The sequence below is a fragment of the Vidua macroura genome, chromosome 3, assembly GCF_024509145.1.
Source record: "Vidua macroura isolate BioBank_ID:100142 chromosome 3, ASM2450914v1, whole genome shotgun sequence".
Taxonomy (NCBI): domain Eukaryota; kingdom Metazoa; phylum Chordata; class Aves; order Passeriformes; family Viduidae; genus Vidua; species Vidua macroura.
The window spans coordinates 43436840-43451353 of NC_071573.1; the positions used below are offsets into that span (position 1 = coordinate 43436840).

At 44.9% G+C, this 14514-nt stretch overlaps 1 protein-coding gene across 2 annotated transcripts in view; it reads right to left on the reverse strand.

Annotated features, from left to right (window-relative positions):
• PGBD5 (piggyBac transposable element derived 5) overlaps nucleotides 1-9356 on the reverse strand; it is a 64238-nt gene extending 54882 nt beyond the window's left edge. The window contains exons 1-2 of one of the 2 annotated variants that reach the window (XM_053973446.1): nucleotides 9054-9332; nucleotides 8830-8945 (exon numbers count right to left, since the gene is read on the reverse strand). In XM_053973446.1, the coding sequence (XP_053829421.1) occupies nucleotides 8830-8945; nucleotides 9054-9265 (328 nt within the window). In that variant the 5' untranslated portion in view covers nucleotides 9266-9332. Of the gene's footprint in view, nucleotides 1-8829 lie in introns of both variants that reach the window. The other variant, XM_053973445.1, reaches the window with a different exon arrangement.
• Between the last annotated feature and the right edge of the window lie 5158 nt (nucleotides 9357-14514).

Genomic DNA, 14514 nt, shown 5'->3' on the forward strand with positions numbered 1-14514 from the left:
CCTTGGAAATTCTCAGCTTGCTCTTCAGTGTACATGGAATCACTCCCAACTTCATGTTATCTAAACTTTTAATAAACAAATTCAAGAAGTCCAGGTCCTTTCAGGAATGTGCTTTCAGGTTCTTATTAATTAAAAATAAAAAGTAAAATTAAGTGAAATTAAATAAAAATAAAGTAAAAATGTCCCATCAGAATATTTAAGCTTTTGACAGATCTTTATGCCACACATTTTTGGAGATGCTAGGTCACACCTATCCAATTCAAATAGAGACAAACAGGCATTTTCAGTAATAACAATTTTAGTGAAAATACCTGATGGGGATTAGATGGTATTTATCCAATCAGATATTTCTTCATCTGCCTACTCTTCCCCACTATGTATTTTAATGTCTGTAAGATCTGTTGCAACTGATGTAGTGCAATGCAAAGTACAATGTGAAACTCAGAGCCAGTATTGCAGAGATGGCTCCCACCCCAATAATTTGTTTCCAGTTCACTGCAGTAAAGTCTCACAGAACACAGTGACCATGGGGGGCCTCCACAAGGCTCAGCTGATTCCTAGCTTTCCACAACTGCTCCACGCACCAAAATCCCCATATGTCTCATACACAAGACAAAAACACTGAAGGTAATCTACACCAAAAGAACTTGCAGGGCACCCATGAAACAAAGGTAATGTCAAAGGTAGGTAATGGCAAGCACTATCTCCCCGTCACTCTGTGACTCCCAGGGCCACTCCACTGTGGCAGCAGCCAGGCTCTCCATGGCTGACAGGAGGGCTGGCTATCAACAGCTTGTAGGGACAGGGTACAGAGAATCCACAGCCACTGGGAAGTGGGCTGGAAGAATGGCTCAAGTGAGCACTAACAAATTGCTTCCGAATGCTTTTTTTGTGGAAGAGCCATGACAGAAAGTTAAAGCTTTTACCAAGGAGCTTGTTTCAAAGAGCTGCTGTCAGTGCCCCAGCGTCACCACCATGCCTGACTGGCCTTGCCTGGCCCTCCTGGCCCAGTGCTCCATGACAGCTCCCCAGCTCCATCAGCCATCAGCCTCCATCCCAGCTAGGCCAGGCTCCAGCTTGGCACAGCCCTGCCCTGCCCTGGGCCCACATCCTGAGCCAGCCTCACCTGTAACCCCAGTGCCTGAGGATGCCTCAGTGCCCTTGGCTACAACTGTCCTGGCTGGGGTGGCAGGATGGCCCTGGCTCTGACAGACTCCAGGGGCACAGTGGCAGGGGGCTGCTGTAGAGGTTGGACAATCTCTTAGACCATCTCTGATGTCAGTTTGAGTCATTACCCTGTAGTACAGAAGCAGATAAAGAAAGGCCTTTTTTGAGAAGTCATTCTTTATTCGTCAACTACAACCTCATCATGTAGAAAGACCAAGATGTCATCTACTCTAAAACCCATCACTCTTTTCCCAAGGGGGAAGGTTTTCTGATACACTTGAAGACAAGCCCTTAAAAGAAACAAATGAAACTACTTGCAACAATATTAGCACCATGAAAATAGCTACAGATCACTCAAATACAGTCCAAATGTTAGAGCTTAATTTCTTTTAATCTCAGTCAGTGACAAAAGGGAATTACTGCAGATCTCCAAGTATAAACCTTCAAAGACTGTATTTTTCTTCATCTCAAAACAACCACTAACTACATAAAAGGACAAGTTTATGAGTAAGGGATAACTACAATTGCCAAAAAATGAGAAAGACTTCAGTTTAAGGAGGTCTTCTCAGCTAGTGATCCTTTTCAAAAATACAGTCCAGAAGGCTAGAAGCCCTTCGAAAGGCTAAATGATAATTTATATCCACATATGTATTTATATACATAATGTGACACATCCAGCAAGACAGATGTAAGAGCATCCTACATTTTTCAAGATCATCCTGGGAACCCCTTTCCCCAAACCAAAGGTGGTTCATTGTCAGTTGGCTGCTGCAGCACAAGGTTTACAAACCACTATCCTGCCCTCTGGAGAGTGCTGACCACTGATTCCCCAGGGAAGAGGTGGAGTCACCATCCTCTAAGTGTTCAAAACACCTATGAATATGGTACTTGAGAATGTGGTTTAGTCATTAACATTGTGGTGGTGCTGGGTTGGCAACTGGACTTGATGATCTTAAAGGTCTTTTCCAACCTTAATAATTCTGTGAATCTGAATCTGTAAGTTTCAGTACATGTAGCCTCTTCCTGGCCATGTAGTTTTCCTGGGCTCAGGAAAAGATTACCATTGTCCAAGCCCTCTGTCAATAGGGTGCAGCCAGCAGCAGACAGCACCATGACATCAGTGGGAAGAGTCACACGCCCACAGCTACATGCCAACCCCTAGCACTGCACACCTACAGGTGCTCCCTACTCAGAAGTTAACCACCATCTACCTTTCCAAAAAAGGCAGAGATGGCTATATGCAATGGATAAGCAGACTTTCCACAACAGTGATTTTTGTAAGTAACTTCAAAAAAGAAAAATATTCTCATTTTTTCCTTGAATTTAATCCTTCAAACACACCCACCTCCCTGCCATATGTAATCAGAAATGAAACACAGTTATAACAGCAGTTGCTTTAAATATTTTTCTGCTTTTTCTTCACTAGAAATAACACCTTCATTTGTGCCCACTAATGGGCTTGCAGTATCTTTTATGTTAATCCAATAATCTTCCTGTCCAACACATAGCTAATTGCCCCCATCCATCCAGACACATACACAGTTCTTCTTCTGTGTTTCCTGTGTACCCCTCTCCAACATGATTTTGGCATCCTTACAGTGTGCCTCATTGACTACACTTCAACTTGCCCAGTTTTCAGGTGCATAGTAACAGCTTTGTATTTCTTTCTGAATAGAAGTTGCTTGGTTTTGTTCTTTGTCCTTAACACCACATATGGTTTATCAATACAGGTCATGTGAATCCCTCATGTTATCAAAGAAAGCAGAATCAAAAGCATGTTTTCTATCATGTCACATGAATACTAGCCGTTTTCACAGAAAATAAGGACATAGTCCAAGAGTAATTTATACAGACACAGAATCATCTGTGGAGCTTTCCAAGCCTATTATCCTGCAGTTTGTCAATCAAGGAACTCTGCCTTAATTTTTAAATTACCTTCTCAGGTATAAGTTCATTCATTTTCACACAGAGCCAGTGACTGGTTAACATCCTGTTCTTTAAAGAATATGAAGGGGGAGCTTGGATAAGCTCCTAGAAACTACATCTTCTACAAGGAACTGAGGTGTCACATGCTAGTATCCTCATTAATTTGTCTTAGCCATGCATTCCTTTTGAGTCCATCTGTTCTGTTTTCTAATAACATGCCCTATTTTTGGCAGTACTCGAAAGAATGAGGTATCTCAGTGATTATTACCTCTAGTCAGGATGTGTAACTGTATCCACAATTACCTTCCCTTTTAGAAATACCTTGTATTTCCAAACTGCTAAATCCATCTACTCCAAAATTTTTGAAGCTTTTGCACAGGAGGGAAGCAAAACTCCTATAAGAACACTAACATGCAAGAGACATTTCCAGTTTCTTTTAAATCTAGGGCATCCAGGACAACTTCCTATGACCCAGCAGTCAGTGCAGAGTTTGTGAGTCAACTCCACCATTATCATCCTCATTAGACTCAGCAGAGAGGTTGATTTCCTCTCTAGGCTGACTTAAAGGTATACGGACATGGAAACTGTTTGCTGTCCTGTTTCTGAGATGTTGACTAAAGGACATTAGTCGCTGTAGGAACCGAACTAATTTAAATGACCCCATCAGTAGCTACAAGGAGAAAACACTCATTTTATGCAGTAACAAATCTAGAAGCAAATATGCTTTTTCTCTGTAAAAGGCTAGGCAAGTGTCTACGGAGAAGACCTTAATCTGCAGTGCTTACAGACTTTCCTGTCTCAAGTACTGACTAAAACAGATTCTCTTTATAAAAGCAGAGAAAAAACAGTGTTAGTTCTTTTTTCCTGTAAAGTCTATCTAAATACCAGGTTATTCTCCAAATGCATGTTTAAGACAGAAGTATGAGCAAAAGAGGCAAGGGAACATGGCAAGATAGCCAAGTTGCATTCAATTTTTTAATTAATAAGGCTGTCACATGCACTTTGCTCTCTTCAGTGACAATGGAAGCAGGAAAATGTGCTCTAAAGCCATTAAAACCTCCTGAAAAGCCTATCTAGATTTTGTAAGATGTATGAGATATTAAGCCTTTGCACAATTCACTTATTTAGCAAAACTTCAAGACAAAGTCATCCCATAAAGGCTTTGCAAAGTAGTAATGTACATCTTTGAGATTTATTTATCATATCTTCCTGAAAGTGTTGTGATACTGTCATTATAAGTAACTTCTACATAGAATGCAAGAACAGATTATATAAATATGCATTCTTTCCCAATATTTTCCATGGTTATGCAAGTCAAAAGCAGCTAAGTTCTCTGATGACAAATAAGAACAAAGCATATCGGCATCACTTTATCCACTTAGAGTCAGAGAATTTGGGCCAGATATTTCTGAAACAGAATCTGACATAAGTGACTACGTAGCTTTCATACTTTTCTTACTCCAGAACTTTTAAATATCAACATCAATCTAGTAAGATGAAAGCCTTCAGATTCTATTCAGGATTTGAACCAAGAGCTCCTGCACTGTTAGGTGGTACCATGTATATGGCCCTCTTTTATGGCCCAGGCTCCTTGTAGCTGGAATGCTGCCCTCCCATCTGACTGTCCATGCTCTTGGGAACAGAAAATACTAGAAACTACTTTAAATATTTGCTTAAACTTCTTCAAGGTGACAAGATTGCTAAACATGGTCTTAGCAGCTTCTTCCTGAGAGCATTCTGTTATACAGCAGCATGTTCTTCAAAGATGACAACTTACGGCACACTGTTTCAGAGAAACACTGGAAATTCATAAAAGCTATCTTCACTGTCTAAATGCAACTCAAAGAGGATTTGCTATGCTCTTTCAGCAAGGAACATTCTTAATATTTTCTCCTTAAGTCTAGGATTAAGAACAGGGTTTGGAAGGCATAGAAAATGAAGGCACAGTAGCACTAATTGCCTGTATCTTTGAGGACTTCAACATTAACTTCTGCTTAGATTTCCCTGCTATTGCTGCCACCCTAAAACATAACTCTAACATAGCATCCTAACAGTAAGAAGTGCTCTTACATCTGAGGTCAAATTTTCTGGTTGCTGAACTACATGGATATAGGACGCACTGGATCCTAGGAAGAAAACGCCAGCTACCCCAAAACAGGAACATCCAGCTGCAGCAATACCAGGATATTCGCACCTCCAAAGAACCAAGAGCAGAAGCAATGCCTCTATGTATTACACAACAGTTCCTGGCAAGATTACTGAGCTAACAAGGGAAAGCACCACTCAGAGCCACCCCACTCCTAAAGAAAGGAAGAGAACACCAATTAAGTCTGAGGCAGGAGTGACCAGAAATGAAGGGCTTATGTTGAGTTACTGGTAAGTACTAGCTTGTAATAGTAGTTGCTTGCTCTCTCTCTCTCTCCTTTTCAATTATGCTTTCCCTATCCTAGGAGCAATTTGTTCTCTTATTCTTTCTGGACTCTACAACTAGGTCAAAAAGCCTGGATCCAGCATTTGATCATGGATGACATCATCTTTTTAAACACACATGTTGACCTACCCATGGACCTGCTGTAGCCAGGTGCTCTTTGTGAAGGAAAAGCATTTCAGCAACTTCCTCAGGACCTCATATCTATTAACCACATCCCAGTACCTCAGAACTTCTATTACTGCCTTGATGTTTGAGACAGACATTTATTTCCTCAACCTGATTTCATTAGAACTACACAGTGCCTCAAGTTACCAGTTTAAAAATCAGGGTATCAATCATATGGTTGAGAATTTTCTCACCCACTAAAAGAGTGATTTGCAAAATAGTTTAACAGGAAATAACACAAAGTGGCAGCAAGCTGTCTATTTTAACCTCTATGTTAAAGTTAACAGCTATTTTGGATTTCAACAAAGGAAATCACTTAAAGCTATTCACATTGTGGGCCTTCCCCCCCACCCCAACCCCCTCACCAGGGAATCTAAGCACCCACTATTTTCATTAAATGTAACAGGAACAACAGGAAGTGGAGATTCCTGAAGAAGAGGCAGAAAACAAAAAATCTGGGACACAAACAGCACTGTGTTGCATAGCTATGCCAGGCACTTATCTCCTGGCACAGAAGTCAAGCCAGACCTTTCCCAGTTTGTCAGAACCTGCGCACAAGCAAGGCAGCATCACCACACATACATGCAGTGACTGACTGCAGACTGAGGACATATTCAACCACCTAAGACACTGCCAGCAGCTTCCAACGCATCTGGGTCTTGAGTGTATTTCTGGGATGAAGTATCAGTCAGCCTGTGCGCTCAACATTAATTCCAGGGATGGATACAATGCTTTTTAAAGATGTAAGTTTAATATTGAGGCTGGGAAGGCAAAGGCAGTAGTAAGCAATCTATTCAAAAGAAAAAAGGGAAGTGATAGTGTTTTCTACTTGTAGTTAAAAAGACCACAAGCTTTATAAGTGGCTCTTTATTTTTTCTCTTGGGAGCTTTAGCTCACTCAACAACTAATTCAAACTTTGTCCTCCTCCACACACCCTTCCATGAAAGGGCAGTTTCCAAACCAAACAGCTTGACCCTAGTCTGACTCAAGAATTCATCTCCAGCATCAATGAGGCTGAAGTCTCATGAGACATTTGTCTCCTGGCATCAGATGATGTCAAGTACTTGCCCCTAAGCAAACCTTAAGATTTTGACCAAAAGGTCATGCTCTAAAGTTTTGGTGCTAACCAAAGGTCATTTTTATCTCAGTCTCATGTAAACCTATTCTTTTTCATCTCAGAACCTAGAAATAAAGTATCTTACATCCAACACATTTGAACTGAGAATACAGTTTTCTTGGCGCTCTATCTTACCCTGTATTTCTTGCTTGTATTCCATAAGAGGCTGAAAGACATACTATCACTGCAAGGCACCTCAGTGGAGACCCTTCCCTCAACAAGTACAGATACAAACTTTTGTGTCAGAATGGTGTCCAATGAAGCAACAATGGTACCAGCACAAGTACATTTAGCATGACTCTGATGATAACTGCAAGGCCTAAAGCCAGTCAATGTACAAACTAGATTTATAAGAGCCCAGTTATATACAATGCAGTAGTTTCCACAGCTTGGAATTTGAGTAGTCAAAAATAAAAATATCACAGATGGTACATGTTTCCTACATATCAAATCATGACACTACCTGAACTTCTGCCAAACCAAATCACCATTCTATGAAGAGCACGCAGCATCTATCATCCTCATCACAATCAATACAACTGAAGGGCAGAAGTAACCTCTTCTGCATCTATTAGTGGGAGGAAATATTCACAGCAATAGCCATACACCTTCCTCAAGAGACATCTGCATTGTTCCTGTCAAATCTGACTCCTTTATTTCAAAGGAAATATGAATTCCTGAATTAACAGATCATCAACTCAATTCCTTTCCAAACCTGTATTAAAGCACTAATCCCAGTTCTGCCTGTATTAAAAAGGATATTACTATAAAGCAATAATATGAAGTAATAAGCCATCAAAGGCAGATAAACTAAATTATAATCAATGCTGAAATATCATCACATCATGAAGCTTATAGTCCAGAACATCATCTTAGATATGACTATGAATAACAACCTTCAATAGAACTCAGGAATTTTTTTACAGAGGCACATAGCAGTGATTTTAAAACATTTTACAAGCTATTTATAGAGGCAAACATAGCTCCTTTTTTCACATTTTCAGAAACACAACTGAACTTTCTCTGGGCTCCTGTGCTAGCTATACCTTCCTCCTAAACCATCCAAAGCTGCTTCCTCAGATTGGTTCCTGCCTACCCCACTGCACAGATTTCAGCACACTACACTGAGTGCAGCAGCACTCTTTGGCATTTACTTTTAAAGCCAAATTAATTAATTAAACACTACTGAAAAAAAGAAAATATAAGCAACCTTAGGACAGACAAACTGTCAACTCAATTGACAGCAATCATCCTATCCTATTCTGAGATGCACATGTTGAATTTCATATCCCAGCTTTTCGTAACCATTAACCTGTTCTTGCAATGTCTTGCTGCTCTGCTACACAGTCAACTTGGCTGTCGAGGCCTGCAGATCTATTATGTGTTATAATGGCTCCCTCGGCAAGCCAGCGGTGTAACTTGCCACACAAGCCACTCCACAGATATCTCTGTGCTATGTACTGCTGCTGTAGGTCGCGCTGTGTCATTTCACCACTCTCCTGGTATTCCCTCTGGCCAAAAGCCACGCAAGGAGGGTTAAGTTGAGGGACGGCTGCATAGAAAACCCTGCAGCCAGAGGGAATCCCAGTTCCAATCCCAGAGCCCCAGCGCACAGCGCGGGGCAGGTGACCCGCAGCGCCCTGCGCTGCCGGCGGTCGGGGCACCGCCACAGCCCCGCCGGGGAGGGGATGCCTGTGACTAAGCACACGCGGCCTCTCCTCGCCCTCCAGCTCACAGCCTCGGCCGGGCTCTCCACCACCGGCGCGCCCGGCCCTGTGCACCAGCGGCCGGAGAGCGGGGCCGCTCCCGGGAAGGGGCCGGGCAGGAGGCACCTGCCGTGGTCCCCCGGCGAGGCCCGGCGCCGGGTAGCAGCCCAAGCGGTAGCCGGGCCCGTGTACGGATTTCTCTCCCGTGGCTACGCCGCGACCCGACCTCGGGGGCCGCTCTCCGGGCACCCCACGCTGGCATCCCCACGGCTGCCCGGGCCCGCCGCCCCCGGCCCCGGCAGCCCTTCTCCTCGTACCGCTGCCATCCTTGAAATGAGGGGGTGGGACGTCTCGCAGCGACCGCGTCCATCCCCCCCTCTCCGCTTCCTCCTCCTCCTCCTCCTCCATAGGGCCGGGGCCGCCCGGGACGGCGCTGCCGCCGCAGACCTGCCGATGCCGCCGCCGCTCCGCCGGGGTGGCCGCCGCCCGGGGAGCGCGGCGCCGGGCCGCCCTGCTCCGCGGGCTCGACACCGCCAGGCGCCCCTGGTCTTCCTCGTCGTCGTCCTCGTCCTGGGAAGAGGCGGCGGAGCGGGAGTCGGCCGAGGTGCTGTAGAAGGGGTTCCCGCTGCTGTCCTGGCCCGACTCCCCGAAGACGTCGTCGGAGATCTGCAGGCTCTCGTACCGGGATCGGGCCGCCTCCAGCAGCGATAGCGCCTTCCTGCGCGCCGGCCCGCCGCCGCCCTCCGCCATCATCTCGGCCGCCGCCAGCAGCCGCCCGCGCTCCTCTCGGCCCGGCTCGGCCGGGTCCTGCGGCCGTAGGCAGCAGCCCAGCAGCAGGAGCGGCTCGGGCACGGCGGCGGGCAGGCAGCGAGTAGGGGAAGCCCCACCGCCGCCACCACCGGGGCTGAGCCCTGCCTCCCGCTCCCGCCCGCACCACCCGCCCCTGTGTGTGTGCAGGGACATGGGGGGAAGCAGCCAGCTCAACATCTCCAAGTACCACATCCAGCCAATTGCCGCGGCACTCCGCGCTCGGGAGGTGGGGTTATATGGGCGCCGCGGGCCAGCGCGGGCCGCCCACCGCCCGCCCCATGCCCGCCTCCGCTCCGCCCATTTAAAACCACAGCGCCGGCTGCCGCGGGGCTGTCGCTGCGCCCCGACGCCGGGAGGGGGTCTCTAAGCCCAGCGCCGCTCCAGCTCCCTGTCCTGGCCCCGGCTCTGGCCCTTGGCCCCAGCCCCCATCCCGGCCTCCGGTCCCGGCCCCCGATCCTGGCCGGAGCTGTTCGCTGCCGCGGTGCTGAAGCGGCGCAGGACAGAGGCAGGAGCGCTGGAGGAGCGCTGGCCGCGGTGCCTGCGGGTCCCTCAGTAGCGCCCGCCGTGCGGGGACGGGGTGAAGGGAGGCTGGAAGGGCCTTCCGCGGGCTGCGGGGAGAAAGCCGCCGAGGTGTTAACCCGCTGGGTCCGAGCCCCGACAGCGTGGCCGGGGCCACACAGCTCGTCATGCAGGGCAGTGTAAGCAGTGGGGGCTGTCATGTCGCTGTCCCAAAGTAGGACATATAGCACCAACGCCAGGGCAGCCCTTGAAGGAAAGTGGGGAATGTGTTGGAGCACAGGGCTGTGGGACAGCTGGCACCTGGCAGGCCCTACACCCGGTTTGGGTTCCATGGAGACTTTGATTGGCCTTAGGGGACATACACATGCTCCTGCCTGTCTGGCTCTCTACAGATGTGGGGCTCAGCACCTCCAGAGTGTGCTTTGGTTTCTCAACTGAGTACAGAATGAAGTAACCATTCTTCCAAAATCGCTACCGATTTTAAAGCAATATCACAGCACAAGAAAAATGAGGGAAGTGAAAACACCCGTGGCCTGACTGGGTTAGTTAAACATGATTCCAAAGAATCCCTGGGGTAATCTAAGGATTTCATACAGTAGCTGATGCCCCTGGTTGTGCAGCAGTCAGAATGGTCTCTCTGATGTTACAAGGAATGTTTGAAATCTCTGATCAAGGTTTATTATTTGCTATTGGGCATCCCACTGTGCTGGTCACTGTACAAACACTTATGAGGATGACAGTCCTTCCCTCCCTTGTCAACAGCAATAGCAGCTACGAGCCTACCCTTTCACAACACTGCTTTCAAAATAAACAGTATTTGGATTCGGGGGCGCAGAGAGGGGGTGGGGTTGTGCAGCTTATTGTTTGCAATTTTTCATAAAAACTTTCTGTGTAAGTTGGTCTGAAGATCTGTTAGTGCTACAGATTTAACAAATTTTATAACACTGAATGTTTCTGTCTTTAAAAAAGGAAGATTAATGACCTTCGGATGATTCTCAAGGACTCCAGCACAACATGGAAAATTATAAAAGTTGGACTGTGTAGGTATTTAAAAGACCAACCTTATGTTCTATTCAGATATTTTTAATTGCAATTGCTTCATTAAAACTTTAAAGTTCTATATAATGTATACAGGCAAATCCAGAGAAAAGAATCCATCTTCTGCTTCCTTAAGTAAACAGGAAAGCCCAGTGTATTTTGAGGGATGAGATTTAAGTTTCATTTCTACACTCAAAAATTTCCAAACTGTCTTACTGATTGTATTTTAAAAAACTGTAAGTTTATATACAACCTTTTTGTTTTAATTGCAAGCTCAGCCAACTTAGCCTGTGAGTTGAGCATTGCACTGTCTTTATTTCATCTCACTGGTCACCAGAAATCATAGCTCTGTAGGCCAAGCTATCCTTTTAATTGATCCATGCCACCCTGTGTCTTCAGAATACTGTGATGGGAAGGCATGACTGGATATCATAAGAACCTTTCCTGCTGGTAATGATGAGTGACCAGCTTGAACCTCATGAATCCTCTTTGCTTGGTTGGCATGTAGAAAGCCACAGACTCTTCTTCACAAATGTTGTCTGTTTTATAGCTGTTCTCACAAAACAAAAAAAAAAAGAAAAAAGAAAAAATAGGGATGGCCTTTGTTGACCTTCTCACACAATGTTTTTTAAGACTAAAAAATGCCACTTTAAATATGTTGACATGTTCTTTGTAGTAGGGACATTGAAACAAACTTTTGATTTTTGCAAGAATGGAGGTGATTCATCACATCCAGGTGATGTAGAATTCACCTCAGCATCCAGGTTCTATGGAAGTGTCCATGGATGGACACCATCCATGTCTCAAATGTCAAATGTCTTCAAATTTTCTGATTCTTTTCTGTGAAACATAACAGCTGGAAGGACTGTTCCAAAGCCCAGGACAGAAAGAGAAGGTTTTTCAGAATGGGCTCCCAGTAAAAGAATTGATGGGAACTGTCCAGAGACTGAAGAAACCCACATAGCTCTCTCCAGCTGCTGGTTGCAGCAAAGACTATGTCTCCCAACTTGTGCGAGCTTTGTGCCAAAAACAGGCTCCCATCCCAGCTGGCTGATGCACACTGCCAGAACCTTCCCACCTAATGACCAAAATTCAATTTTCATTTTTTTAATAGAGCGATGCACACAAGAGCTCTGGGAGGAGACCACTGCATTGATGGAGAGAGATGGGACTAACCCTTTCATCTAGCAATCCAACATGACGTTTTAATGATGGAGTCTGCTGCCATGCACACACATGCAGGTTTTGTTGATGGAAATTTCCCCTCTTTCAGCATAGTCTATACAATGACAAGTCCCTCTTCTGCCTGTCCCACATGCAGAGAAACCGCTTTAGTCTCTCATGCATGCATGAGAAGATTACTGTTCTCAGGCAGAAGTATAGAGGCTCCCACACAGGGCTGCATGCCTAAGGTTTTGGCTTGCCTTATGGCCTAAGACTTAGCTTTTCATATGTATCCCTCTGACCATCCACAGAAGCTGTTGATTGGATTACTGTAACCCAAAATGAGTATTCTGGATTGTGAAAATTGCCATGTATGACATGCTAGTAGTCATTTGATCCCAAATGATTGCAGAGGCACAGAGTTATGATGTATGGTTCTAAAAATGGTTACATAAGTCCACTGGGTTTTTATGAACAGTCAAGAAAACCATCACCAAGGGGTGGTTTGCAGTTGAAAGATCTAATTATATAAACCTAATGGAACATTATAAACATAGCTGTGTTTTCTCCTGAATCACTTAAACTTTTGTTTAGCTGCTAGAAAACACTACTGGAGTAAATGGACTTTTGTAGCTATGGCAACCTGTGGATCCACTTTTAATTTGTCTACAGTGAAAATGTTTGGTGTTATTTTCCTTGTAGTTTTCTGGTTTTTATTGCAACAGCAAAGACTCCTTCTGCACACTCCTTCTGACCCTGACAATCTTCATGGTTAAGACTGTGATAGTGGGAAATCTTGTGTTTCTCAGTTCTCAGTAACTTATTTTTCATAGTTAACTCTTTGAAGAAGGGTCTTGTGCCATCTTCCACCGTGTTTACACTGTCAAACCTTGGCCTAGATCCAACAGAATATTGACATTTCTGTCTCCTACCTAAGCTTCCTCACTTCCTATTGATTTTACAGTTTGTAGACCCAAGCTGTGCTGTGTGCCTGGTCCTTTTATAACACAAATACACCAAGATGGAATAATATTTAATCAGATTACAAAATTATTCTTTTTTAATCCCTTGTTCTGAAAGTGCAGCCTGTAATCTGAATTTCAAACTGTCTTCCATCTCAATGCCCCATTAAAAGAAGTCTGTAGCATCAGAATCGAGTTGCTTATCCAGGATGAGGCCAATAGGCTTCAGTTCCCTCTTCCATTATTGGATGGCCTCAGAGGAACAGAAAAACTTGGGGAAAAGCTTCATCAAGACTTGAAAACAATAATGAGTTGGAGCCAGTGTATTGTTTCTTCCCAAACCCCTGAGAAGAGGGTAGGGAGGGACTGTCCCATCCCTGGCAGAGATCATGCATCAGTCTGGTTCTCTAGTACATCGCCATTTGGTGTCCCTACTTTGCAGGGAAGAAATCTCTATGACCACAGCCAGTCCTGTTACAGGGCTCTGCACACCCTCCACAAAGGTTTCTGTTCCATGTCTTGCTGCATGGCACAGGGAAAAGCAGCTCAGTAGGGATTGATCTGCCACTGTCCTGCTCTGCGTGATACATTGCTCCACACAGGTTGTTGTGGAGCTCTTTCTCATCCACCCTGCAACTCTTCTGTTGGAAGTAGCATTGATAATACATGTGGGTTGTGGTTGTTTTCTTTTAAATTCATCAAGTATTTACAGCACATGGCATGTTGAATACAATTTGGCTCACCTGTCTCATCAGGACCAGTGGGGGTTTTTGTCACTGATTCATCTAAGCATAGGCTCATGGACTTCATCTTCCTTGTAAGGTTTCCCTGGTAGGATATTTGATTTTAGGAGTCTTTTCCCATGGTGGCTCACTCTTTCTCTTTTGTTTTGTTGGGGTTTTTAAAAATCCTCTTCCCCCTGCCATACTCAAAATATAGGAAAAAAATCACATATTAATATCACTCCCTGCTGTGTGTTTGTGGAGCAGTGAGGAATCAGGAACTGACTGACTTAGATGACACGAAAAATATCTTGTAGGTTTTTGGATTTATAGTAATTACTCCAAAAAAATGTTGAATGGCTTGATTTCTCCTCTGGTCATCCTTATTAGTGGACTGCTACAATTGCAGAGGGAACATTCTCTTCTGACTGTGATTCCTTACCCATTAAAGAGGGGAAATCATGCTGCTCTGTTGACTCAGCCTTCCTTCTCAAGCTGTACTGCAATTACAGGCATGGTCTGAACAGCCACTGAAACACCAAGCAATGTCCCTGGGTAACTCTGTACCTGTCATTCCTGGGGCTCCATTTTCCTATGTAACCCATGTCTGCCTTCTAGAAAGAAGGCAGAATCTGGTTCATAATTTCTTCCCATCCTCAGTTACTGCTAATAGGTGTCCCAAAGACAATTAATCTTAGTAGTACTTAAATACTGATATGTAAATTATGTTACTCTGGAGCCTTGAACTTCTTAGTAAAGTAGGTATTTGCTGCAGGCAGCTGCAGTA